The sequence below is a fragment of the Notolabrus celidotus genome, chromosome 14, assembly GCF_009762535.1.
Source record: "Notolabrus celidotus isolate fNotCel1 chromosome 14, fNotCel1.pri, whole genome shotgun sequence".
NCBI classification, from domain to species: Eukaryota; Metazoa; Chordata; class Actinopteri; order Labriformes; family Labridae; genus Notolabrus; species Notolabrus celidotus.
In genome coordinates this window covers 4,782,713-4,806,092 of record NC_048285.1, presented here as the reverse complement: position 1 = coordinate 4,806,092, position 23,380 = coordinate 4,782,713, and the positions used below count along the sequence as shown (strand labels likewise).

Sequence of the window (23,380 nt, the reverse complement as noted above, 5' to 3'; positions counted from 1 at the left end):
TCTCTTTACAAATTACTGTGTTTATTTGCTTCATATACTGATCTGTTTTTTTTTCTTTCAGTTGTCAAACATGACTTTAAATTTCAATGACAATGGCTATACTGTGGTACAGGACAAAAAAATACAGTATAAGAACATAAAAATACACATTCATCGTAAACATCAGAGAAAAGTTGAACAAAAAAACAAAATGAACTGGAGCATGGTAGGTAGAAAAAAATACAAAAAGGTTCATGCCTACAGGAGGAAACAAGGCGACAGTGTGCCAGCTCTAAACCCTTTACCTATCACCACACACAATCTTTAAAACACAATCAATACACTTATCAATAACTAGACTAGTTTCCTGTCAGAGGAGGTGAGGGTGACAGCGGAGGTGATGGCACTGAGGGCGGGACACGTTTAAGGTACGGCAGTGAAAGAAAGTGCTGACAAGTGTCTGAAATGAAAGTTTACCCGATAACTCATCACTCATTTGACAAATCTGTTTCTTTACTTCACAGAGGTCCAAGCGTTTAGTTTTGGATGAGTTACCAGGTAAATGAAGAATCAATGTTGATGTTTTCCCACATTCAGGAGCAGAGTGCTGCATCAGAGTGCATCTGTACCTGCATCAAGACGCACCAGCGCCCTGCTGGATACACTCTGTGGAGCTCAGTTATTTACATGTGTTTTGCAAGAAAATTAAATGTGAAGAAGGCTGCCTCAAGTGTTTGATCTTTTGTTTCCTCAAAGAACAAAACTGGTGTATCGAAGCTGAACACTTCAGCTGTTAACATGGTGAGCTTTTACTGTATCAGTTACAGTAGATTTAAAAAGAGGGAATACATGAATGTTCTCTCCCCTGCACGAGTCAGTGCCAAAGTCTGGATACGCCCCCTGCAGAAACTACTTTAGAGGGAACTAAAAGTGTCCTTTGTCCGTGTGTTTCCACTGTGATGCAAATACAGTATCTGTCAACATTAGACGGACTAGTTCTCTAAAGGCTGTGTTTACATCTTGTCTTCGAGCTAGCACCTTGTTTCTTAAGGGCCAGTTTCCTAGTCCCTTTTTTGATTTTGCAGAAAAGCCGATTAAGGGCTGGACTCTTTTCAGTCCATATTGCTGGCTTTATTTTGAAAATCATTGAATGTTTGAAGCTAAATGTAAATACTCACTGATTATGTCTGCAGAGTATTTTAAAACAAGCTTCAAAAATGCTGTGTATCAGAAATGTTCAGCACCGTAAGTTACAGTACTTTGCTCCTTACAAGGACATTTAAGGGGTTAAATAAAGTCCCTGAAACCTGATTCAGATCTAGTGGAAATACCCTGTTTCCTCTAAAGGTTCCTAGTCCCTGAGGAAAGTTGTTACACTGATAATGCAACAAAAGCTGAGCTAAGACAACCATCAGACGACTTTGACTGAGCTAAGTCGAGGGAATGGATGCATGGACTGAGAGCTGTTCTCGTTACACCAGTTTTGCATGTTTGGGACGCTTAAAAGTCCAATTTGAAATACAGAAAGTAATGATTTTGAAGGTTTTGGTCATAACACTTGCTCAGAAGTTTCCAACATGACCAAAACTTGGCCTTTTTTTTTAATGCACATACATGAAGAAACCTGACGTTTTTTGCGCTTTAAATGAGCCTCTTCACATTTGTCTTCTCACTAAACACAGATAAATAACAAGAGACTGCAGCATTTCCTTCCTAACAAGTATCTTTGCTCCATTACTGATAAAAAAAAAAAAACTCATGCGGTTTTCAAAAGACGACAGAGCTGTGAAGACGTCCAGGCCAAAGAACCGAGAGACAAACCTCTGCCAAGCTTTCCGTGCACATAAAGGCAAAAAATATACCGAACATGTGAAGATAGTTTTATCTGTGAATATAAAAAATAACAGCATCTTTCTGCTTTCTATGAGTTAAAAATCTACATCTGAAGCTCTAAAGTTTACATTCTTTGCATCATGCACCAAAGTTCGGTCACAGAGAGGGCAGGCCGTTCAGGAAAACGTGACTGAGGTCCAAGTCTACGGGGCTAAAGTGCATCATGTGCCATTCATTCCTCTCTGAAGTCACTCACGGGGCGCAGAGGTTTGTCTCTCAGCTCTGTCATGGAACCCGATTGCAGACTGGATGGATGGGAGTGATAGACGTATGGATAGATAGAAGGGAAAGAGGGACGGGGGTTGCTGCACATCCTGCCTGGATCCACTCCTTCCATCATCTGTACACATAAAGAGGCACTCTGAGGGTCATGGCTGTCTTTGGAAGTGCCTCTGTGAGCTACGGTCAGGTAGGGAAACGTCTGTTTGGCTTCTGAAGACAGCAGGCCGACTGAATCCGCCGTTCAGATCATCTCCCTGCGTTACCTCACAAACATAGACTCCTTAATGCCACAGGAGCTGGAGGTACGCGTCTCTATCAGCTTGCTACCTTCAATCTATCTCCCTTTTAAAGACTATCATTAGAGGTGAGTTCAAGTTTCCCAGAGCTGCTGTCGGAGTTTCACTTTAGGGTGCAGGAAAAACACGAACCTGACGTGAAACTGACAACAGAGAGAGTCGTTTGAAATGGTTAGTGATTCATTCTTTGGAGAAAAAAACAGCTCTTATGTTTCATCTCGCTGCAAAAACTCAAACTTAGTTTGTGTAATCATCTCGTTTCAGTGGAAATATCTCAGTATGTTTCATAGAAGACTCATTCCCGAGACAAATCCAGAAAAAGGTCTTATTTTAAGATTTTGCAACCCAAAAATAAGGCTGCATTAGCTGATATTTTACTTATTATAATGAATTAACGGCCTTATTTTGAGCTTTTAGTGTCTTAAATTAAGATTTATTATTGGATTTGTAAAAGGAATGTGGATAATATTAAGTGCAACTTCACATTTTGATAAGAATCCAGACAAATAAACTCACTATGATTCAAGTTTTTGCAGCAATGATGGCAAGTGCATGTTAAAGCTCCCATGAAACGACTAAGAGGAGATATTCTGCAGACTTTTGAGTGTCATGTGCAGAAACTTACGTGGCTGCAAACTCAAAAACAATTCATAACTGCTGGCTAACTACTCGCCTGCAAGTTGCAAGCATCAGGAAATGTAAGAAGTGGTTCATTGGATACAAAAGAAGTATTTCATCTCAGTTCAGGAGATGCAAACACTTCAGTACCGTTAAAAACGTCTGCAACATCTTTTTCTTTTTCTTCGTTGGGTCAGATTTTTCATTTTCATGGGAACTTTACAGCAAAATGCAAAAAAAAAACATATCTGTAAATCATCTAGCACCTGTTTGATTCAGAAACTGTTCACCTGTCTGTCTGCGTGTGATTGTGTGTCAACATGTCGCCCAGCACCTCACAGAAGCACTTATTGCTACGACGAATCCAAACTGTGTAGCAGGTGAGTCCACCTGAGGGCTACTAACTCCCACTTTTTTTTTTAAACACACTATTTTTCATATCTTCATCCCATCTACCTACGCTAAACACTTTGCACATATCTGTGATCATATTGCAGTTAATATATCTGCATAAAACAACAGGAGGTTACATATTTGAAACACAAGAGGAATCAGGAGCAGAATGAAAAACAAGGCGGGTTGAGGGTGTGTTTTCCTGCTCTGGTGACTGAGTGAAACAGTAAGAAAGGACCAGCACTGTCTCAGGCATCATGCAGTATTCAAACCCCACAGCGCTGCATTATGTAACACACACGCACACAGAGCTGCTGCAGCTTTCTGGAGCAACTTCTCTGAGCCATGTGCCGGTTTTAAAAAAGCTGTCAAACTGTTTCCAATCTGGGCTGCTACCAATACTGCTGTTTCTTTTCACGTAATGCCCTCAAGCACGAGACACAGCAGAGATTACATGTCCGAGGCTGCTACTCGTGTGTGTGTGAGTCAGAGAAATCAACGGCTAGCCTCAGACAATCCAGAATGCGGAGGTTCGGACTTATAAAGCAGAAATACTACTGCTGAGTTTCTTTTTTTAACATCCGACACCTCCAGGTTCTCCTCTTCTTCCTTTTCTGTGGTTTTTAAGAAGGCTTAGCGACAAATGTGAGAGCTCAAAAAGATCAAACTGGACGTGCAGAGGAGTCTTTCAGGGAGGTATACAAAGTCCGTCATTGCTTCTTCCTCCCGTTAGTCCCTGTTCTTCCTCAGGTCAGAGATGCAGTTGAGGGAGAGGGACCTCTAGATGTATATGTGTGTGTGTGTGTGTGTGTGTGTGTGTGTGTGTGTGTGTGTGTGTGTGTGTGTGTGTGTGTGTGTGTTTTGTCACAGTGTATCTGAGAGGGTGAAAGTGTGTGTCACAGTGGCGTGCAGTCACATCAGACCACATATGATCGGCAGTGAAATGACCCAAGTGAGAGTGTGATGATGAGGTGAGAGAGTTGTCTAGTTGCAGCATCAGAGAGGAAAGGGTGAAGGAGTTTATCACACCTGACCTCCACCCTTTCTTCTTCTTCTCTTTCTCTCTGTTCATCTCGTTTCAGCGTTGCTCGTCTTCTCAGTTTTTTTTTAGAAAGTGATTTTTTTTCCCTTCAGTGTTCAGACAAAAGCCTCGGGCTTGCTGTCGGGATTCATCTTGACGTAGATCTTTGGATCCTCATCCTGCTCGTCTCTGAGGCGCGTGAGGTAGCGACTGTGGCACAGCAGGTAGAGCGGCAGGCAGAATCCCAGCATGCTCAGCACCAAGAGGCCGACGTTCACCTGGAGACAACAGAAGGATCAGACCAACGATGCACGCAGAAATAACACTTCAAATGCAGAAACTGTCCTCACATTACTTGCTCCTTTAAAGGGAAGTCCGGTGCTTTAAGTAAGGGAAAGTTTTGTTTTTTTTAAGTTATATTTTGGGGTCTATACACCTTTATTCAGAGACAAGAGGAAAGAGGACAGAGCAGGAAACAGGAGAGAGAGAGAGTGGGGGAAGGGGGCTGCTGACTCTAGACAAATCTAGGCCGCCTGCTAAATCCACGCCCTAGAATGTCTTACGGCATTATAGTATGTTAACATCAATCTATCTTACCCATAGAGGGTCCTTCTCCAGAGGTCCCACCATTGCCATGAAGAGAGGCTGCTGGAGCAACGCAAACAGAGCGCTGATCAGAGACTGCATCCCCGTCAAACTGCCGAACTGAGAGGACGGGTACCTGCACAGGACAAAAGATGTGTTTTAGATTTATCATACGCAACCCAGAGCTGCTCTTTTTAGAGTTACTTCTTCCTAAATACATCTCTCTCTTTTTTTTGTTATACAAAAATACTTTGTGTTGTTTCTTCTTGCAATGCAAATCTGGAAAAACTGCAGCTTGAATACAATAACCTCCAAGTTACTATTTCTAGGATGGGGTGTCTTTTTATTTTTATTTTTATTTTCATATAAATCTTTCCTTTTTTTTCAAATTTAATCTATTTTACGTTGTTTTTATGTACAACACTCTGTGTTACAATGTCATTGTATGAAAAGCGCTTTATAAATAAAGTCTGATTGGCTAATTGATTGAAGTTAAGGATCAATGAAGTGCACCAAACTGACTTTTATCTGTTGGTTTCATCTTTTCATTGAATGTGCGTGTGTTTGCTATACAGTGCATCTTCAACCACCGTCATTTTGCGCTAGCTTACGTCTTCAAATAACTGTCTTCTTGTCAACAACTTTGTACACATGTAGCAGTAGTCTTTGCACATGCTCCACTTTCAGCTCATTTAAATTAAATCTAAATTTTCATAAATAAGATACAAAACGTCTTTAAATATCAGACTATTCTAAGCTTCTTTTTGCAGCTTAAACGTTTTCAAGTCTGGTTTTTGATCTGAGTTTCTTTGAGTCCACAAGATACTAAAGCTGTTTCATTAAGTCTCCTTAAATTACCCATGAGGACTTCTTTTTGTTTTGCCGTCACAGTCAACTTCTCTTTAGCTCTTAAAGCATCAGTGTTGGACCTCCTTCATACTCATGCATTTATAGTTTATGGTTAAGTCAATGCTACAGCAGCAGTTCTGTGTTGTCATTGTTTCTGAAGCAGTCAGACTTACACAGCAGCATAAAGGCCTCCGACTGCAGAGTGGATGAAGCCCCTGACGATGGTGTGCAGGATAAAGGACAGAATCTGAAGAAGAGAGAAATAAAACAAACATTTCATTTAAAAAGGACAGAAAACCAACCTGAGGAGCAAGATGTAAGAAGAAAAAGACGACATGCACTTCCTCCTCTGTCCAGTAGGTGTCACTGTTGCACTGTGACACACTCAGCTGCATTGCCATGTGAGCCTCTTCTTTGAACATCATGTACATCTCTCAGCCTCGCTTCCTACCACTGCAGTGTTAACTTGGGGCTTCAGGAGCACATGCAGGGGAATGTGCATCTCTTGAGAAAACATAAAATAGTTCCCTGTCCCGTGTTTGTGTTCCGGGGTGTGTGTGTGTGTGTGTGTGTGTGTGTGTGTACCTGGAGGGGCAGGTTAGGGACGATGCATGTGATTCCAAATCCAACAAGCAGCAGGTTTGTGAAGACGAAGGCTCTGGTGGCGTTGACGATCTTCTGGATCTGTTTGTCAGGACGGCGAGGCTGACCGGGCTCCCTACAATTAAAACAAAAATAAAAACATTAAAAGAGGGTCAGATTTTACTTTTACTTTACTAAATATTTGGGACTTGCTGCATGTGTGTTTGACTCTACTTCAACATTTCCTGGCAACATTTTCAAAATAAAAGCTTGATTTTGACTCATAATACAAATGGTTTAATGAGTTACTGCTCTTCCTGGTTCAGTGTTTTGCAGCGTGTAAAGGCTGCTTAAGGAAAGGTGTCTGAGTAGTTTGGAAAGCTGTGAGTGTGCATCCTCACCTCTTGGATATCTTGTCGTTGTCATCCTCGCAGTCTTTGAGCTTCCAGTCCATGACGTAGCCGATGACAGGAGAGGTGATCAGACACAGGAGCTGGAGCACGCCGAAGATGGACGTGTAGACGCTCACTAAGAGACGGCAAAGATGAGGTTTCATTTTTAGGTTTGTTCATGAAACAGAAGGATGGTCAACGTTAAAGACCGGACCATGACATGCCATGCTGCCTTTGGTTAGTTAAGTTAAACCTGTTTCTGTGTTTGTTTTGTGCTTTTGAATGCTACGTGCTTCACTCTGCACAGGAAGGCCTGTGATGACGTCTCAAAACTACGAAAAAGGACTTGTTATCTTCAGAAAATGGAGTTAATATAAAGCAGGGATGCATGTTTGTTTGGGACTTCTGTATTTATGTGTTTTCATGCTTTATTTTGAGGGTTTGAGCATAAACTGAATGATATGAAGACTTTAGATGCATAGAGGTGTTAGCAAACATGGACAGCTGAAGAGAAAGGCTGAAAGTATAGGTGGTTAAATCTTTGTAAGTAAAGCCTTAAGTCTCTTACCCACTTCCATCCTCTCCACTGCAAGAGCATCACAAGGGCAGCACAAGTCGAGAAGAGAGACAGAGCAGGAGAGAGAAACAGAGAAGGAAAAACAGCGAGCGACACTGCAGGTTAGCGGAGCGGAAAGCAGCTGAGAGCTTCGTTCGATGTTAGAAAACAGGAGCAAACACTAAAATAGCTCTGAGGTGATGCATACATCCGGAGCAGCTCAGTCTGAGGTCAGACGGAGCTGAAACTACATGAGAGTTCATGAGAGCAGAGAGACACACACCTGTGCTGAGGTCTCCCCCCGTCAGAGACTCCAGGATGGTGTTCATGGCGCCCATGTAGAAGATGAGGCGCAGCTGCGTCACACACATGGTGATGAGGCTGAGGAGGAAGATGGGGCTGAAGATACTCTGCATGAAGGACTGAGCTGCAGAGGAAATGAAAACGGACGTGTGAGATCAGATCAGTTTTCTAATAACAGATATCAGAGGAGTAAGTGTCGGTCAGATTTTAGAGGAGGTACTTCACAAAGAGAGCTTAAAATCAAACTTTGACTTATTATTTACATCCTTGGCCAGCTATTCTATATAATTAAGGTTAATTTGACATATTTGTATGATTCTTTTTTTTTCCTTTTGTAAAAGAAATGCAGCTACAATGCTTTCCAATAAGGAAATCACACGACAACAAAAGAATTACACGCAAAGTACAGCCAGTATGATGAAAAATAAGGATAAAAATATGGCACAAACAATGCAAAACAGTATAGGAATAAAATAACCTGATAAATAATTATACTAAAGATATCATAGTTTAAAATCAGAGTGAAATAAGTGTGTAAATCAAGTGAATTCAACACTTTTACATCATTGCAGCAGTGTTTAAGTCGTGTTCATGAAGTCATATTTAGAGCACCGGTTATCAGGATTTGCTAGTCCTTATCAGGTTGAGTCAGTCCTCCTTTTCTTTTAAAACCAGGACAAAAATAATCTGGATTACCTGATTTTACATGGAAAAAACAGCCTTTTTAATCCAGATCATTCTAATCTGGATTAAACCTTTAGAACAGCTGGATGAAGGTGACTTTTAAGTTTCTCCCACATTAATGAAACATAATAATTATAATAATTAATAATACACAAAGTGCTTCACATGGGTAACAAAATAAAACAGGCAGTTCATAAAAACACACAAGTCAAGATAAAGACATAGAACATATTTTAAAAGACATAAAATTCCCCTTAAAGAACTCTAAAGGAATACAATTATTTTAAAATATATTTCATAAGATGGTTAAACAAAAAAACAAAAGAAAGTCAGATAAAAAAAGGAAAGTGCCATCTGCGAACGCCCTGTCCCCTTTGGTTTTCATTTTTGTGTGTTAGGAATGCACAATGAACCTCTGCTGGAGGATCTCAATGCACGTGCCGGCTCGTAAGGTATTAAAAGGTCTGCTGTATAGCTTGGAGAAAGTCCATGTAGTCAGCTTTAAAAGTGCACACACATTCAGAGGTCTGCAGGTAACGCAGCAGCTGTGGTCTACCTCTACATGCAGCTACATGTGCACACCTGCATGATTCATTCTCTGTCTCTTTTCACTTCTTATTCTCTTTTCATGTGATGGAAAACTTCACCAGCGTGGGTTGTGTTCACTGCTCACTCAGGGGGAAAACACTGTCGTCTGAATCCCCCCCTCGGCTCCTCACTGCCACAGTAACGCGGCTATTCCTGACTCAGGAGCCGAGCGGCTCGGTGACTCAAGGAAAAGGAGGGTTCCAAGAAAGTTGATCATTAATCAGGGTTGTTAATATAAATGGAAATTGGACAAAGTGCCCATCTGGTGAAGCACTGGACAAACCAATTAAGTGCCCGAGCACAGATGGAGCAGACGGGTTTATTAGGCAGGACAACAGGTATCCATCGGGGGCTTCATTACGGGAGGAGTTGGGTAACAGGTCGTGCTTGCAAGGTATCAGTGTTTACAGCACGATTACACGCATGTTATTAGATCATTATCTGAGTCTGCATGACACATGAAACCTCATTTAGACGTCTGAAAGGCAGCATGCTCACACAGGAGTGATATAACATGACTGCCACAGCTGCAGGAGTTTCGTTTGTCACTGATGAAAGAATAAAGGAACAACATGCGTCTGGATTTAATATCGCTCTCGCATCTCAAGAGACAAAACTATATGTAAACACTCTGCAGTCCTCACAGCTTCTATTAAATTAGAAAGGACTGAGAGAGAGAGAGAGAGAGAGAGAGAGAGAGAGAGAGAGAGAGAGAGAGAGAGAGTTATACAGTCCTCTTTAAACTCCTGACTGATGGAAAATATCCAGCCGTGATTTAACCAACCATGGGAATCCTAACAACACACAGTAACAGACACACACAACCCAAGCGATGCCGAGTCTCCAACCCACAACAATACTTTTAGGAGGTTTCCTGCTGGCACGCCACACACCCGCTGAGCAGCTTTCTAAGAGTGAGATCCAAACCAATTCCACGGTCCGTTTGCTACCAAAGAGGCTGAGGGGAGAGGTACCAAACCCCCCCACAGGGAGATCCTGACCCTGGTGTGGAAGAGTCAGGAGGGCCTGAGGAGGCCTGGAGGTGTAGGGGTAACCAGGGTCATGTTAGTGTAGATGTAGGGCAGAGGTAAAGGGGCATTTGAGGGGGTTCTATACAGGCCTAATTACTGAGTGAGGATGTAGGTCAGAGCTGTAGGTTGGATGTTTCTGCTTCTGACTGCTTTAGTCTAAATGTAAGCGACACAAGTAGATCCTAAATCAGGCGTGTGATTGGCACAGGATGAACAAGCATGACTGACACACACACACCTCATCACAGCTTGTCATATTTGAGCTGTTTTCTATGTTTTCTATGAACAAGCTGCTCCTGCAAATTCCCTGAAAGTTAAGGGTCGAGCTGCATGTTTAAAAGCAAACAGACACATTTAAACCCTGACTTTGCCTCAAAGTTCTTCCACCAGCTACCCTGCAAGAAGTAAGGGTGAGCCAATGTGTGAATGCAGCAGGTAGAGGTCACCGTGTGCAAGAAGGTGGGGATAATAATGCACAAATCACGTGACAGGTGCAAGACCAGCACTCGATCAAGGATGGCGCAACCGTCATGCACGTAATGAAGCTGGTCTACACTCTGCAATCCCACTGATACCATCTTATCAGAGTCGTCCTCGCCTGCCATCTTGGATACCTTGCAAACATTACTCTGTGACCACTGCACCATCTTTTGAACATGTAACTTAGGATAAGGTCTCTGCAGGCTGTTTCCAGAAAATGTCAGGAGTGCACATGTTCAGAGCTGAAAATGACTGATTGATTGAGGGAAGAGGGGATGTTCTCGTAAAAGTAAGCAGCTTTTTCCTACCCAGATCATAATATCGCAAAAAAAAGCCAAAATAAAAGCTGTGAACGGGGAATCCAACCCTAGAGATCTCCTCAAATACTGTCCTTTGATTAAACTTTGAATATTAGCCTCCAGTGTAACGCTTCCTAACATCACAGGACTCTTCAGATCGTTTATCTCATACTCACTCTCTTGCTTGCCCTTGCACTTGACTTCCAGGTCCACAGTGGACAGGCACAGCTTGTTGGCCTCCTGGGTGGCCAGGCCTTTTGGCGGCTGGTGCTCGCGCTTTATGGAGTTACCAACGCTGAGGCGGCGCCCGACGGTGGTCACCTGACGATAGAACTGCTTCCCTGTGATCTTGTGGTCGAAGCCCAGCCAGCTGAACTTGATCTTCACTCTGAGGGGACGAGGGAGGGAGGGAGAGGACAAGGTGAAAAAAGTGATGAGGATTTACGGCATGGAAGTTCTTATCAGATAATCTGATCGGATCAAAGTGTGTGGTTTTTGGCGCCCCCTGTGAACAAAGTGTGTAGTCTTATATCAGACAGCAATAATCCTTAAGAGTCTGTTGCTTAATAACATTGATCCAATCCAGATTTTCTTTGAGACAACTGGGACAAAAGTAAGATGCACAATATGATCCTGGATAACTTTTCTGAATCCAGCTCCTTTGTCTCTCCAGGTGAAACTCTTTAAACAGCTGGACCCAGGTGATTCAGAGCAAAGCGAGCTGATTTAGGGACTTTATGGCCTTTCCTGTCTTCGGGGCTCACTTGGCTTCTACTGCATTACTCTGGGATTTACTGTGCAGGAGGGCCTGAGCTTGCATGTGTGTGCGTGTGTGTGTGTGAGGTAAGGCAGTGATCTCTGTGGAGAATGCAGACTGTCGAGGCTCAGTTTGCAGCCAGTATATCCTCAGGTTAGCTAATAACATCATAGCTTCTTGACAATGATAGCTGGAGGCTACAGAAATGTTTATCCTCTGTGTGTGTGTGTGTGTTTGAGTTTGAGTGTGTGGGCTGGAGCAGGTTTTTGTCTTACGTGAAGTCCATGTCCTCTGGGCCCGGGAAAGGCTCCAAGGGCCAGTTCACGAAGCAATTGAAGAAGACGAGGCAGGCGCAGGCGGCCCAAACCAGCAGGATAATGATGAAGGTGGCACCCAGATCATAGATCACCTGCAGGCGGACAGGTGGCACAAAAACAGATACTTCTTAACGGAGAATCGATATCCCATTCTGTTGCAGCAGTGTTTCTCCTTCTGTTAGAGTAATGCCTTTCGGGAGTGTTTTTTGAGGCGATGGAGGATGAAGAAATGAACGAGTAACTGAGGTTAAATGAGGAATCAGGAGGTGTAATAGGGAGCATCTATCACACGTTACCTTGATGCCGGGGAAAGTGACAGCAGAGGAGGCGTAGGAGCCAATCATCAGTGAAATGAAGGTCGACCTCAAGTCTCCGAACATGTTGGGGAGCTGTGGACAGAGCAGAGAGAAGACATAACTTTAATACAACACAGAGCATAAAACATAAACAAACAATGTGTGGAGAGTCCTTTAAAGAGCACAGCGGGTTATCTGGCTCCTGACCTACTTATTACATCTGATCATGATTTATATCGGCCGGGCCTGAAGAGGAAAAATCAATTATGCACTGACGCAGAGAGCAGACTCACTGACTGCGGATGTGAAGTGAACGGAGAGAGACTTTCTAAAGTTCAGCGACGAAATAAGGCGTCTGTGCTGCATTTCCTGGAAACACAACAACACGTTGGACATAGAGAAAGTTTCAGACCCAGCTCTTCGAGGAGAACGTTTTCACACTGTAGATGATGTTGAGGTTTCATGATGAGATGTTGTTGCTGAGGCTTTTGCCTTGAGCTCTGCATGTCAGCACATAGTCTGATCAGACTTGAAGCAGTTTGTGGCATGTACTGAAGTTGTTCCTTTCTCTTTGCATCCTTGCTTGTGTTGTACTCACACTCAGACACTCAACCTTTGTCACCTGACACTCTGATTTAAAGGCAGACTCCGTAGATTCAAAGAGTGGATGCTACACTTTTAATCCTCTGCAATAATCAGTTTGAACCAAGATAAAGTCAAGGTGTAGAAACAAATGTCGTCTTATAGTAAGCAAGAGCACGTCATCCCCATCCTCGCCTTCCTCCACTGGCTCCCTGTTCATTTTAGGATTCATTTTAAGATTGTATTGATTGTTTTTAAATCTTTAAATGGAGTAGCTCCACAGAATATTTCTGACCTCCTGCAAAGCTACACTCCTGCAAGGGCTTTGAGGTCTGCTGGTCAGCAGCTTCTAGTGGTCCCTAAGACCAGGCTGAAAACCAGGGGTGGCCGTGCCTTCTCAGCAGTGGCCCCTAAACTGTGGAAAGAACTACCCCCCCATGTTAGACTGTCCCCAACATTAACAACTTTTAAATCCTGTCTTAAAATATATTTTTACTCCTTGGCTTTTAACCCAGCATGATAATTGTGTGGTCTCTGTCTCTGTCTATTCTTTTATTGGATTTTTATTTGCTCTTACAGTTTTTTTATTTAATTTTTTCAATGTTTTTTATGTGTTTTCTTATGATTCTTTTATTTTATTCTATTCTCTGACAGTGTTTTATGTTCTGTGTGGTTTAACTTATTTGACCTCACTGTGCAGCACTTTGCTAAACTTGATTGTTTTTTTAAATGTGCTTTATAAATAAAGTGGATTGGATAGTTAAGAATAAAATGTATGAAGGATTGAAAATGTAATGATAGCTGTTTTGAGTTTTACTATTGTTTTTAGAGTTTGTTTCCTCTGTACTCTGTTGTTTTGTCGTTACGGCCTTACTCTGTCGAGGATAACTGCTAAGCTCCTGCAGGCAAACATTTGCAAACATTACCTCGATATTCAGGTCTTTGTGTCACTTTTGAGTCAGTGTGTTGACTCTGTTCCTCGTTTTATCAATGAAATGCTTCTCTAGGTTGAAATGTTACAATTATCCTCAACTGTCACTCGTAAACTTGCACTTGTGTCAACCCTGGTTGTAGTTCAGGAAAGGTTACTTATGTCACATTTTTAACATATTCTAAAGACACAGAGTAATTTGTGTTTACCACAGATTCACACAAAGATGGGAAGCTGCTGTGAGACCAAATAACAACTTAAAAAAGACTTACACTATCAGTCAAAAGTTTGAACACACCTTCTCATTCAATGGTTTTTATTTATTTTAATTATTTTCAACATTGTAGATTAATACTGAAGACATCAAAACTATGAAATAATCTGGTTTTGCCATAATCTGGATTACAACAGTAGTTAAATAGGGCTATCCATTGTGTACTAACCCTACCTCTGAACAACACAACTGATGGTCTCAAACACATTAAGAAGGCAAGTCATTCTACAAATGAACTCTTGACAAGGCTCATGTTAATTAGAAACCATTCCAGGAGACCACTTCATGAAGCAGACTGAGAGAATACCAAGAGTGTGCAAAGCTGTCATGAAGGAAAAAGGGGGCTACTTTACAGAATCTAAAATATAAAACATATTCTGCTTTGTTTAACACTTTTTTGTTCATTAAATAATTCCATATATATTCTTTCATAGTTTAGATGTCTTCAGTATTAATCTACAGTGTTTACAATAATTAACATAAATACAAACCCTTGAATGAGAAGGTGTTTCCAAACTTTTGACTGGTAGTGTATGTTTTTTATTTTATCCTGTGAACAAAACGTTCCCTTGCTCACTCTTCTTCTACTTACGTCACAAGAACTTAATGTTAAAAATGAAGCAAATTGCAAAATGCAAGTCCTTCACCCTGCTGCTCTGTTATTGACGATTGTTAGGCTTGTCACCACAAGCACACCCTGTACTATCTGCAGCAGAGTGTTTGTGTTCCAGCAGTGGAAGCAGAGCAGAGAGAGAAAAGCCAGAGCGTCTTGCATAATAACCTTCAAGATGAGAGCACATGTTTTTCTTAACTTGCCAACTCCAAACTGTAAGCTGTCTCCTTAAGAAGTCAAAAACTAAGAGCACAAAAACAACAACAACAGAGAGCCTCGGGGCCAACATGTGGCTTACAGATTTATCTGCCTGCCAGTGTGATGTTCATTTGAAGCCATGTGGTCACATCTGAAGTTTGGGGGTGATGCAGAAGTTTAATTAAGGTGTGTGTTAATCTGGGTCAAACTGTACTCTCTCCCGTTGTCCTCATTTGTCCGTCAGTTTGTCCGCTGTGTTCACGGCAGGGGGGCAGCTTGTTAGGCCGATGCTTGAACCCCGTCAACCCACAAAGACGTCACTCCTCAGATTAATTAGACCAAAGGTGAACCACAAAAATTGCTAAAATAACGAGGGCTCCTTTTTCCTGTTTTCTCCAGTTATGAGCGACGGCCTGACAGCAGCAGCGGGGGTGAGACGGGGGACCTCTGGCCCAGTTGGTGCAGAGGAGAGGAGACGCAAATGACCAGCTCAGCTTGTGTCGAGCTCAGCAGACTTGATGTGGTCATGATGAATCAAAGGCGTGATAGCTATGCAGAGTCAACAGGTTCAGATTCCCCCGGCTCTTCCTCTATCGCTTCCTCAGAATCGGCCGTGTGGTCAGGACGGGTCATCTTTCATGTCCAGATTTTTGCAAGCGCTCTTTTGATAATGAGGAAGAAAGAACGGGGAACTTTCTCCTAGCACGTCAGAGTTTTATGGAACATTAGAGGCTCTATGATGAGTTTTACACACATTTAGCTTCAAACGTGTCAAAACTGGTGCAGCACAACCCAAGATGTCATCTGTGTCACATGATTCCATAATACAGAGTAAAATGGTTCTCAGTCAATGTGTGTGACATCTAAAAACACCAGGATGTCCTCTGGTAGCTGTTGTGAGCCACTTTCTCCAGCAGCAGGAGATACACTGCATCATCAGAGCCGCTAAAGACGGCACTGATAGAGAAACAAAGCTCAAAGTTTGTTGTGTTATGACAAATATCCTCAATGGGTTCATAGATATATCTATATTTGACAACTTTCCCAGGAAGATAGACACACAGAAGCCTCAGCTATGGATCAAAGCCAAGATATGTCTTCACTTTTAGCCTTGTGTTTGAATATATGACATACACAGTGGTTCACATACTTGGCTTTGCATCACGCGTCACTGGAGGATACTCCAGGAGGGCACACGAGACTGTAAGCATATGCAACTACTGAATGTTGGGATGTAAATAACAGAACACTGAATGTGGTTACTGTTGTGCTATTTCAGATTTAACAGCAGAAGATCCAACGGCGGGGGACGGAGCACGCCATCACCATTGCTTCTATTCTGTGTCTCTAACCTCTTCCCTCGTGCACGGTCGTAACATCCCGGACATGTTTCCATTCAGCTTTAAAGGTCTCCATGTCTGCTTTTAAATGTAATACTTAAGTCACAAACCATTCTGACATGCATGATTGTTTCTGTGCAGCTGCAATGACACATCGTACAGTTGGGGATTTGTGAAGACTTTGTGTATCAGCTTGTCTTTGAAACCACAAATCTGCTTAAGAATTCAACATTCGTGTCTAATTTCAGGTTTTTAATACTCAACAAAGCTCCTTTAAGTCTCTCCTTGCAGGTTTGGTGCATGCACCCAACTTTTTAATGTGCAACCCAAACTTAGGCCAACATTTCTGCAGCTAAATCAGCATATTGTGAAGTTCCTGTGTGTTTATTAGGCTGTATTACGTCAATGGATGCCATAACTGTTACAAACTCACTATTTCTGCCTTATTTTAATAGGCTTAAAGTTTCAGCCAACTATATTTGTTATACAGTCTATTAGTCATAACTCAGAGTTGAATTTCCCATTGGCACAGACAGGAGTAGAGCCGCTGCAGTGTGAGTCAGTTCATAACCTCTCTGTCATTCACCTCCTCTGTGTCTCCCTGTGAATACACCCAGACTTGTTTATTCGCTCTGGGAAACAGGTTCATTTGGAAGCAGCACTGATGCCACAGGCAATATTTTCCACAAGCACATGGATGAAAAAACAACAGAATAACGTGAGCAAAGAGTGGCATGTAAGAAAGGAAACCTCAGCAGCCTGTTCGTGTGCAGCGGTGAGCTCAAACCAGAATAAAAACGCAGTCTAGTCCTTGTGATGCTAAGCGGTTACGCCACACTGGAAGCTTTTCTGGGTTAATAGGTCTGAGTCACAGTCAGCTGCTGAGACCACTGTTTCCCAAAAACATCACAGAAACCGGTTTGGTCTGCTAATAACGAGAGAAGGAGTTGGGATTAATGGGTTCAGCGACATGAGTGTAGCGCTGCAGTGAGTGTTGATGGGTGGAGCAACCGTCGGGCTTGATGAGGAGCAGATAACAGTGTTTTTGAAGGTGGAGTCAATAACAGAACCGTGAGACAGACAGGTGAGTTTATTACTCTCAAACACCAGAGGACAAAGAATATGTTGTGCTGTAGCTTCAGGCGCTAACAGACACTCAACAAAGAAAGAGACCGCAGCAACTGAACAGTGGAGATAACAGACGACCTCACAACAGGCCAGGACTTATGGAAACCTGCAAATGCATTTCCATTTGGGCCATCACACGTTCCCAGGACTGGTGTGTGCAGTTCAAAATGCACAAGAATAACAGGAATTGGACATTTTAAATGCAGTTTGAATGGCTACAATCAAAGCAACAACTATTTATTAATTAATGTCTGCAGTCCAAAAAATGTGGCTGCAACTTTAAAGAAAGGAGGTCAAGCAGCATCAGTAGGATTGGAAATATAGGAAGGTCATTGTAAAATGTTGATGCAGGGGAACTTGCAACCCTTGACTCAGTAAGAAACACTACAAACCCTTTGACAATAATGTCAGTGGACTAGAAATGTCAAGCCCTCCTCTCTAAAGTTTATCATCATTAAATGTAATCATAATATCAACATGCTGAGTGTTTACACTGCAAACACACTGATGTTTCAAAAGGTAAGCCTTGTAAAAAGCTCACCAATGTGTGTTGGCACGCAACGAGTGCCAACTTCCGGTGTTGACGAGTAAAGCGAATGTGAAGTTCAAAAAGCTGCAGTACCTTGAGTGTCCACTTGAGGCTGCCTCCAAAAGTAAGTCACTACACATTAGCCTTCATGTTTGTGCATAATTAGGTATAATTAAGGGTGTGACTGATTTCGCAGACAGGTGGTTGCATTATAGTTGTTTGCCAGGAGGCTTAAGGGCTGCTCCAGCTTCACCTCTTTCCTGGTTTGTGGATAAGCCAGAAGTTGAATTCAACCTTTCCAATATGGTGGCCACCATCTTTGGGCTTCAAAACGTGTCCTTAGAAATGATGGAGTCATGTCGCTGAGACTACGTCCATATTCAATGATCCAAGTTGGCGAATAAGCACAAAAGGAAGTATGTCTCAGACTGTTCTTAGTGTCCCAAGTTTATTAATGTTTTTGCTAGTAAAAAATGTTTTGTTGATAACACCAATTGAAAGATATGGTTTATAGCTAATGTAAAGTTGAGTTTTAAACTGAAAAACAACCTCAATTTGGTCAAATTTTTGGGGGTCCTCCTCTGGGGATCAAAATGTCCAAACCGAGTGTCATGCATCCATCCGATGTTTGTCAAGATATATCATAATGGAGTAAAACTGTGATAATATTTTTTAAAAGAGGTTGTAAAAGGTATTTAAAGCTCCAGTGAGCAACTTTAGGTTTGTGTCTCCTTTGGCGCCCCCTGTGGACAAAGTCGTACCTTGTTGCTGATTTTTTTTGTTATTTTTTTCTGACAAAAAGTGTTATAATGTCAAAGTAGTTTTTCTTTCTATTCTGTTTTGTAGCTCATAATGAAGTATCACTATTAATTAAAGTCTGTTTAATATCCAGTTTAAAATCCCTTACAGGAGCTTTAATGAGTCCAAACCACAGTTTCCCCTCAAAGAGACATGGTTTGTTTAGCTGAGGAGGAATGTGCTGCCTGTGTTTCCCCGTCGAGGTTACGGTATGTGATTATGCAGTACTGTTTGTTCTGAAAATTTCACCTCATTCCCTCATCTACCCTTTTCTCCCTCATTAAACACATGCTCTACTAATCTCCTCCACTTGTGTCCTAATCTCACCTGCATTAGGAGTTAGCACTTTATTTTCATGGATCTCTGGGGACAAGTGCTCAGTAAGAAGACTGAGAGCAGCCCTTTGTGTGGACACCTCTTTAAAATAATAATGCCCACCATCTACTTAGTTGTCGCTTCTTCTCTGAATAGCCCTTTTGTGCAGCTCTATGGTCACAGTGTATCCAAGCAGACAGGTGAAGGGTACACACACAGATGGGCTCAGTGTGTGGACAGCCACTAAAGGTCTATCTTAGCGTCAGAGCAGTCACCTGGAGATAAGAGATCAGGGTTCGGTGGCTGGGTTCGGTTAAGAGCAGGTGCAGGGAGGGGGGGTTCATCAATAAGTGCTTGTGCATTTCAGGGTTTTGTTTGAAGAGTATCTAGGTGACTCAGTGTTTAATACAACCACTTCTGTTTACCACGACTCAGCATGACATTTTGTTTGAGACTTCTAAACCTCATCTGAACTGTTAAATGAACGCAGCAGCATCTGAAAATCTCTTTTGCACGAGAAAAAACTGATTAAACAACTTCCCTGATTGGAAAACGTTTCTTTTCAGCTAATCTGGAGATATTTAAAATGATCCAAAGCTCTTGGGTCACCGCCAAAATGTCCTGGAGCAATAAAAGTGCCTTTAAATGTCATTGGATCAGCCAATAGAAAGATCTTTAAAGAGTTTATAGGACCAGTAAAGGAGGTTTAACCCACTAAACTCATACGTTTGCATGCTAGCAAGTGACTAAGGTATCCAACATGGTTAACATTGTACCTGTTTGAACTTTCACTGTGGGTTTGGACTCTTCCTTGACTGTAAAACCTGATTTTATCAGTTTTTTCTAACATGTGAACCAGTTAAAACCTGTTCAGCTGTGATTTGATCTTGTTTGGTTTAGAGTGCTGAATGTTATCAGACAAGGGAGGCGAACATTGTGTACACATTACACCAAGTGACCCAGAATTCAATACGTTTTTTTTCTTGCTGTTGACATTTCAGCAGAACTTCAGGCAAAACGGATGAAGCCGATGTAAAGAAAGCTGCAGTTCCTAAAGCGTCCACTTGAGGCTTGCTCTAAAAGTGAGTCAATAAGACCCCATTTTAAAATGTTGATGTTAACGACAGATTTTCATGTTTACATCCTGGTTACAAACACAGATTTAAGTATGTAGCTTATCTTTATATAACTGCACACTGTATGTAAGTTTTCTAAGGAATTAGGGCTGCGTAAATTAAAATTTGAAGATTGATTGACCTTGAACTTTTGACGTTGCACAAACTTGAATCATAATGCCTTGCTAACCGGTTTACAGAATTGCTTAGTCAAACTTTTTCACCATGACTGCAACCTTTTGGGCCGTCATATGATTTCACATTTTGACCAGAGCATGTGCTGACTGTTGCATATCGAAGAGGAAAAGGCAGACAGTGAAGTGACAAAGAGGTCTGGGAGGGAACAAGGCAACATGCTGCGCCTCGGGGAAAAAAGGAAAAAGAGGAAGCTGAACAGAGTCCGACGGAGGACAGAACAGAGAAATGAAAGAAGGAAGACGGATTGCTGCAGCAAGTGGAAACTCCAGCTGACTGCTGCTGCTGCTGCTGGACCACTGAGAACCAGCTCTGACCGGTCCTGTCCTGAAACACAGGATAGGACTCCATCCATCATAAAGAGCAAACACCCAGCTGACTGCATACCTCCTTCAACATGACGTCAAACTAAGAGTCCACTTCTGTACATTTTAGACTGAAACCAGCTGAAAAACACGAATGTTTCCACAACAAGAAAGTTCCTGGAAGGGTGGATCCGTCTTTGAACAAGTTTTAAGACCCCTCTGTGTCAGTAAGGGATTTACGGTTATTCCAGCTGCACTGAAACCCCTAAAACCTACAACCATCAACCTCCTGGGACAGAAACTCACATCACTACACAAAGCCACATCCACATGGGCGTGATATCAGCCACTGCTGCTCCGTCTGGCTGAACCAGATCTCAAATTACTCAGCAACTCTTGACCTTTGGCATTCATTCGTCTGTTTCCCCCGTTCCCCTTCATTTCATGTGGTCACGTGCGGTGAACGGAGCAAATACTGTACTTCCTCCACCTCACCCTGCCATCTCCTGCAGGGTAAAAATAGTACAGAGACTGTTCTCACTCATCTCTGCACGGAGCAGAATGATGTAGTGTGTGTGCAGCTCATAAATTTTCCACCTAACAGGAAATCACTCTATGTTTTTCTCTAGCCCTGCCTAGATCTTTCAGTCATTAGGGGAGAAAATATGCAGAACGTTTAGGTTTCTCAACCAAAAGCACATTTACAGCAGGGTTGTTAAATGCAGGGAATCAGTAGGCTTGTAAAAGTATTCCCAGATGGTCCAGAGACAGGAAGAACAGGGCCCTTAATATTAGGAATACACTAAATGAGCAGTGAGTTGCACGCTTCAGCCCTTTCAAACATGCACAAAACTCCAAAAATGTCCTAAAGGGTGGCGTGTGCGAATACAAACAGCCAAATTTTCCGCAACGTTTTTTGAGGCTGTGGGAGCGCATCTGACATAGATAATCTCCCCCTGAAGTGCGTGTGTGAGCAGCAAGTTCCTGGAAATATCAGGGCCTGAATGTCCCGAAATAATCTAGAAAATGTCAGGAGTTCATGTGTGAAATAAAGACTCTTTGGAAAGCAAACTGAGGAAACAGAGTGGGCCAAACAAGATGAGATATGCAGAAGAGGGTTTTTTAAAAACACTCTTCAAGAAAGTTGGGAGATTTCCTGTTACATGAAGCTGTTTACAATAACAAAACTGGAAGGAATGGAGAGCAGGGAAAGCATGAAGAAGCACCCCAGCCTCCTCCTCCTCCTCCGCCTCCCTTTTCTGCTCCTCAGCTTCACTCCCTATTTTTCCATCACAGGACAGGGAGTGCTGAGTGTGCATTCACAGGAGCGAGGCATGTCAAGTAATGAAATGATAAAGAGGGGAAAGAGGAGGAAAGGGCAAAACATTCCACTTTGTGCTCATTAGAGGGTCAAACAGAAGCAGAGACAAAGAAAGGAAGAAAGCAAGCACAGTTATGAAGTGGGCAAAGAGAGACTCCAGATTAGAAGAAATAAAACGAACAGAGCACACTCCCAAAGGGCGGGGATCATCCTGACCCGCAGAGTTTCAAAGACCCATGATGCCCGTCATGCTGTTAGAGCTTTCTACTCCCTGAGAAATAAAGGTTACAGGTTTCTTAAAATAGCCGTTTTCCTCTGTGCGACCCTTCACCCGGAGAAGCAGGAAAAGGCAGAGAGAGGAAGAGCCGGAGATTCAAACATTACGGCTGATAGAGACCTACAGCGGTCCAAACACTGTACTTTGTTCTGTCTGTACTCACTGACACTTCAACATTAAAGAATTTAACCTGTTGTCAGATACAGGTGAGACAAAACATGGGTACTTACTGGTGCTAAATGACGATTTTTCATTTTAAAATGATAAGGCTCTCTACACAGATTTTTCCTCCATTCCCTCTTTCATGACTCCTCATGGTGCTCATTTCATCATGTTGTTTCAGGTCGTATGGTATGGCATCGTATCGTACTCATTGAATCGTGTTGTGTCGTGATATATGGAATTTATTTCGTATGTATTGTGTTGTGTTGATGTTAAGGTTTTGTACATGTCATGTGGTATGGTATACTTTCCTATGTGTTAGTTACAGGCAAATTTATCTCGAACCTTGAATGTTTACTACGGAAATATTTAAAAATGTCTAATTCTGCCATTTTTTAATTGCCTCATCTTATACCTACCGGCAGTGTTTACATGCATTAATTATTACTGAAAGGAAGTCAGTCTTCTTGCTGCTGGATGTGCTTTTGTAGCTCATAGAGCGGCATCAGTATTAATTCAAGTCTGTTTCATAACCAGCTAAAGAATTCCTCACCGGAGCTTTAAATGTTTAATGTCTCTCTCCAGCTTGCAGCCATTAAAATAGAATACAAACTGAGATACAGCAGAGAGCATGCAAGAGGAAATACAACAGATTTTTAAAATTATATTTAGAGTGTTTGTCACGGTCTTCTCTTGAGGAACAGAAGCCCTTTGGATTCTTTCAGCCAGGCTGTAGTAGAAACATTTGTGGAGGCCTGCGAGGAGCTGTAACTCAACCTGCTGTGGGCTGGAAACCCTTCACAGCCAGAACAACACACACACACAGCTGACTACAGTAACATAAAGTAGTCATGTGTGCACACGTTTTGACAGTTGCGAGCAGGTCCAGCCTTGCTCAGAGGAGAGAGAGCAGCTGAAACCAGAGACGATAAAAACAACCCAGCTCAGACTAAAGACTGGGGGGCTGAGGAAGGGGGGTGGGCGGGGGCGGAGTGAGAGAAAGAGAGAGACGGGGTAAAAACCAGCTGAGCAACTTTTGTGTTTCTGTGTTTCTGTGTGTGTCAGTCAGGGTCCCTGTGGGCAGCCTGAATAGGAAGCAGAGGAGGTTTGGGTGGAGACCCACACACACTCAGTTCCCTTGTCGCCGCTTCCTGTT

General features: G+C 42.4%; 1 protein-coding gene across 4 annotated transcripts in view; it reads right to left on the bottom strand.

The window, feature by feature from the left end:
- The window catches only part of LOC117825366 (large neutral amino acids transporter small subunit 4-like), a 33,379-nt gene continuing 9,999 nt past the window's right edge, over positions 1 to 23,380 (bottom strand). For 2 of the 4 annotated variants that reach the window (XM_034701178.1, XM_034701179.1), the window contains exons 6-14: positions 12,142 to 12,234; positions 11,804 to 11,937; positions 10,948 to 11,159; positions 7,670 to 7,813; positions 6,840 to 6,966; positions 6,442 to 6,574; positions 6,030 to 6,103; positions 5,020 to 5,143; positions 1 to 4,700 (exon numbers count right to left, since the gene is read on the bottom strand). In XM_034701178.1, coding sequence (XP_034557069.1) covers positions 4,539 to 4,700; positions 5,020 to 5,143; positions 6,030 to 6,103; positions 6,442 to 6,574; positions 6,840 to 6,966; positions 7,670 to 7,813; positions 10,948 to 11,159; positions 11,804 to 11,937; positions 12,142 to 12,234 — 1,203 coding nt within the window. In that variant the 3' untranslated portion in view covers positions 1 to 4,538. Of the gene's footprint in view, positions 4,701 to 5,019; positions 5,144 to 6,029; positions 6,104 to 6,441; positions 6,575 to 6,839; positions 6,967 to 7,398; positions 7,417 to 7,669; positions 7,814 to 10,947; positions 11,160 to 11,803; positions 11,938 to 12,141; positions 12,235 to 23,380 lie in introns of all 4 variants that reach the window. The other 2 variants (XM_034701176.1, XM_034701177.1) reach the window with 2 other exon arrangements.